The sequence below is a fragment of the Solanum dulcamara genome, chromosome 4 (assembly GCF_947179165.1).
Source record: "Solanum dulcamara chromosome 4, daSolDulc1.2, whole genome shotgun sequence".
In the NCBI taxonomy this organism is placed as follows: domain Eukaryota; kingdom Viridiplantae; phylum Streptophyta; class Magnoliopsida; order Solanales; family Solanaceae; genus Solanum; species Solanum dulcamara.
The window spans coordinates 27,428,484-27,432,880 of record NC_077240.1 but is presented as its reverse complement, the minus strand read 5'-3'; the positions used below and the strand labels follow the sequence as shown (position 1 = coordinate 27,432,880).

Genomic DNA, 4,397 nt, shown 5'->3' with positions numbered 1-4,397 from the left:
TGTTCGCTGCAGCCGCCGCACGGGTATATTTTGTGTATTCACCCTTTTTCTTTTCTAAAAAAAATTCCTTTGTATTAAAAGTGGAAAAAAAAATTCTATGAACTTATTTTAATAAATATGGAATAAGTGATATAATATTTTAACTAAATCATCACTTTAGCCCACCAATTAAATGTGTTATCTAAAGTTACCCCTCAACTACATAACTATAATTATAGAATAGTCCAAAATATCCATTAAAAATTTACGGAATGAATTTTTATTTTTTTAATAAAAAGCTCTAGTCGTCAAAATGACCTAATGGGTCGTTACATTGTAATTTTGTGAATTGTGGAGAAAATATCGTAGGATCTATAAATTTTAATCAAGTAAATAAAGTTGATGAGAATAATTTTTTATTATTATATAAATCTCATAGTTATTTCTTAAAATAATTGAGTTTGAATTCATGACTTTCATTTAAAAAATGAAGTGTAAAGTTCATTAACCTATTAGATATACATAAAATTTTCATAAAAAATATATAAAATATTTTTAAAAAATAGTATATGTATAAAATTTGTGTATATAATTTATCGGTTTAGTTTGATTTTCTTTAATTATATTATTTGTTTATTAAAATTAAAAATCAACCCAATCCAATTCAAAATGTAAATAAAAGTCAATTTATTTAATTAATTTAATTTAATTTTAAATTAAATCGTGAACACCCCTAATAAGATAAGAAGGGTATCAAAATTCACGTAGAAATTCATTTCTCTTTTTCCTGTAGGTCATTTAATAAATTATTATCCGAGTTAGGGTAATAATTTCACCGTATAATATTCGTGTCGGCAATTAGAATATTATTTTCCTTTAGATGTCTTTATTTTTATCCACAACACATTGGGAAGTTAGTAATTATACTGAAAAAAAGCAATAGAATGGGGGAGAAATTCAAAGGCTAAAATCAAGGGATTTGCTTCATCACAATACAATGTCTAAGCGTCACGTATTACGTATTGAGAAAAAAAACTAAAATATATGAAGTACTTATTTGTATATTTAAAATAAAGAATAGCTTGTCAATTATGATTTTATATAATATTTCAAATAAAAAAATATTTTAACAAAAAATCTCATTAATTATCTTGAATTAAATATCAATCCAAATTTTAATGAATTAAAATGGACTGAATCAAATCAATAACTAATCCAAACTTAGATAAATTGGGCAATTTATCATTTCATAAGCTAATTTTTCCGGTCGGCAAATTAGTGAACAGTAGTTTTTATATTTTTTAAAAACATATTTCGTCATTTTAGACCATTATATATTAATTTAGATTTGCTTTAGAATTCAAACTTTTGAACTACGCACGTCTTTGATCATATAGTCAAAGTCAAAAGTTTTTTTTTTTTTATATTGCAATTTAATGGTGCAAAGTAAGCATATTTCAGGCGGATCTCTTTCAATTTATAACCATTTAGCATCTTCTTTATCCTAAAAGATATTTTTTTATGTACAAACATTCACAATATTATTTAACTTTCACATGTGATAGTAGTAACGTGCTTCTATATATCATGCATAAATATTAAAGTGAGACATGTAATTCTGTTTTAATTTTTTTTTGGTTACGGAATGATAAATAGTATAATCAGTTACTCCAATTACTACACGAATTCATTAGTAGGAGGAGGTATATAACGGAATATTGGCCATAAACATAAATAAGTAAACTTAAAAAATTACATGTATAATTTGAACCTATGACTTAAAAGTATTTTTTGAGCCCCCTTTGCCATTTTGTAAAACTTCCTCTTAGGTTAAAGGGATTTAACAATTTATATATAATAAAAAGAAATTAGTTTTCTTATTTGCATAATGTATAAATTTTAATGAAAGGGATGCAACTGACCTCTTTCATTAACTCGCTAGATTTGCCTTAATTACTTAATGCATACGATACAACACTAATAATTATTGTACGTCTTAGTTCCGAACAAACTGCAAGCTTGATTAATCCACATAAATATTATACATAATGTTTGATACGCACGCACAATAGGTCCAGGCAATTACTGTTAAAGATAATGTCGGTATGATATTTGTAAGGCACATATATAGCTTTCAATTTTAATTAGTACAACATAGAAAAATAAATAATTAGATACAATGACAAATTAAGGTCAAATCAAGGAAACAAAGTCACAAATCAAAGCCTCTACGCTTCTGGAATCTGGATTTTGTTGAGCTGGCAAATAACACTCATTGTCATAGCTGCTCCAAGTTTGCACGTAAATATTAGTTGAAGTTTCAACATCATTATTTTATGTATTTTTCAAAACTATATAAACTCCATTCATTTCCTCTATTGCAACACACATAAAAAAAAAAAAACTATAGTAATTAACCATGGCTTCTTCTACTTGTTTACATGCCATTCTTTTGTGTTCTCTTCTTTTCTTTACTTCAACTATAGCCCAAAATCAAACTTCTTTCCGTCCCAAAGGCCTAATTATCCCGGTCACAAAAGATGCTTCAACTCTCCAATACCTTACACAAATCCAACAAAGAACACCTCTTGTCCCTGTTAGTTTGACTCTTGATCTTGGTGGCCAATTTTTGTGGGTTGATTGTGACCAAGGTTATGTCTCATCCTCCTACAAACCGGCTCGGTGTCGCTCCGCCCAGTGCTCACTGAGCGGAGCAAGCAGTTGTGGAGAATGTTTTTCTCCACCCAGACCGGGTTGTAATAATAACACGTGTGGACTATTTCCTGACAACACGGTTACACGAACCGCTACTGGTGGGGAGTTAGCTTCTGATATTGTGTCAGTACAATCTTCTAATGGAAAAAATCCTGGTAGGAACGTAAGTGATAAAAATTTCCTTTTTGTTTGTGGTGCTACATTTCTTTTACAAGGTCTTGCTAGTGGTGTTAAGGGTATGGCTGGTCTTGGAAGAACAAGAATATCTCTTCCTTCTCAATTTTCAGCTGAATTTAGCTTCCCTAGAAAATTTGCTCTTTGTTTGACTTCTAGCAACTCTAAGGGTGTTGTACTTTTTGGAGATGGTCCTTATTTTTTCCTACCTAATAGGGAATTCTCAAATGATGACTTTCAATACACCCCACTTTTTATAAATCCAGTTAGCACAGCTTCAGCCTTTTCCTCTGGTCAACCATCTTCTGAATACTTTATTGGAGTAAAATCCATCAAGATTAACCAAAAAGTTGTCCCAATAAACACAACTTTGTTGTCAATTGACAATCAAGGTGTTGGTGGAACAAAAATTAGCACAGTCAATCCTTACACAATCTTGGAAACTTCATTATACAATGCTATTACAAATTTCTTTGTGAAGGAACTTGCTAATGTCACTAGGGTCGCATCCGTGGCACCATTTGGGGCTTGTTTTGATTCAAGAAACATTGGAAGTACAAGAGTTGGACCAGCAGTGCCATGGATTGATCTTGTTTTGCAAAATGAAAATGTTGTTTGGACTATTTTTGGAGCAAATTCAATGGTACAAGTTAGTGAAAATGTTTTGTGCCTTGGGATTGTGGATGGAGGTGTTAATACAAGGACTTCAATAGTGATTGGAGGACACACAATTGAAGACAATCTTTTGAAGTTTGATCTTGCAGCATCAAGATTGGGATTCACATCTTCAATCCTTTTCCGACAAACTACATGTGCCAATTTTAATTTCACTTCAATTGCTTAGGTAGTGTGGACCAATGTTGTTTAATTAATGTATTGAATTTTAATAATGTTCAAAGTTTGCCTTTGAACACTGTAATAATTGGACCTCTAAGGTTTCTTGTAATTTGTGCTTCGAAAACTTCGTTAAATTGGATGTGGGAGAATGCATAATTGCATATATATAAATAAATATACACATTTCTTAGACCTTTCTTTTTTCTTCAAGTTTGGATTAAATATTGAGACTTATTTTCCCTCTAATTTTATATACCCGTGATCTCATATTAATGAGTGATTCAGATTGAATAATTTTGTTTGGTCATGAAAATAATAAAAAATATATATTTTATTTACAAATTTTAAAGATGGAGTTGTGTTTAGCCATACTTTTTGCAAAGGATATTTAAAATTTGAATTTGCTTTTTCTAAATATGGTTTATACCATCAATTTCTAAAAACTAAGAAAAATTATTCAACTTGACTAATTTACCTGAAATTACACAATCAAATATGCTCTAAAGAGTAATTAATATCTCAAATAGATAGTCACATAATATCTTAGATTAGATCTTATATACGATCTATTACATGCTATTGCAAATACTTTTTCAATTCACTTAAAATTTTTAAATTTGGAGTTGTGTTTAGTTAGAATTTTCGCAAATAATATTTAAGTCTGTCATGTGGGCCGGATTTGGGGTTAAGGG

At 29.6% G+C, this 4,397-nt stretch overlaps 1 protein-coding gene across 1 annotated transcript; it reads left to right on the top strand.

The window, feature by feature from the left end:
- The first annotated feature begins 2,366 nt into the window (after positions 1 to 2,366).
- Positions 2,367 to 3,897, top strand: LOC129887161 (probable aspartic proteinase GIP2). The gene has a single exon (XM_055962133.1). It carries the CDS (start codon positions 2,399 to 2,401, stop codon positions 3,710 to 3,712), a length of 1,314 nt encoding a protein of 437 aa, XP_055818108.1. The 5' UTR covers positions 2,367 to 2,398; the 3' UTR covers positions 3,713 to 3,897.
- The last annotated feature ends 500 nt before the right edge of the window (positions 3,898 to 4,397 follow it).

Excerpts from the sequence above, each read along its gene's own strand:
- LOC129887161 (XM_055962133.1), top strand. The coding sequence starts at position 2,399 with ATGGCTTCTTCTACTTGTTTACATGCCATTCTTTTGTGTTCTCTTCTT.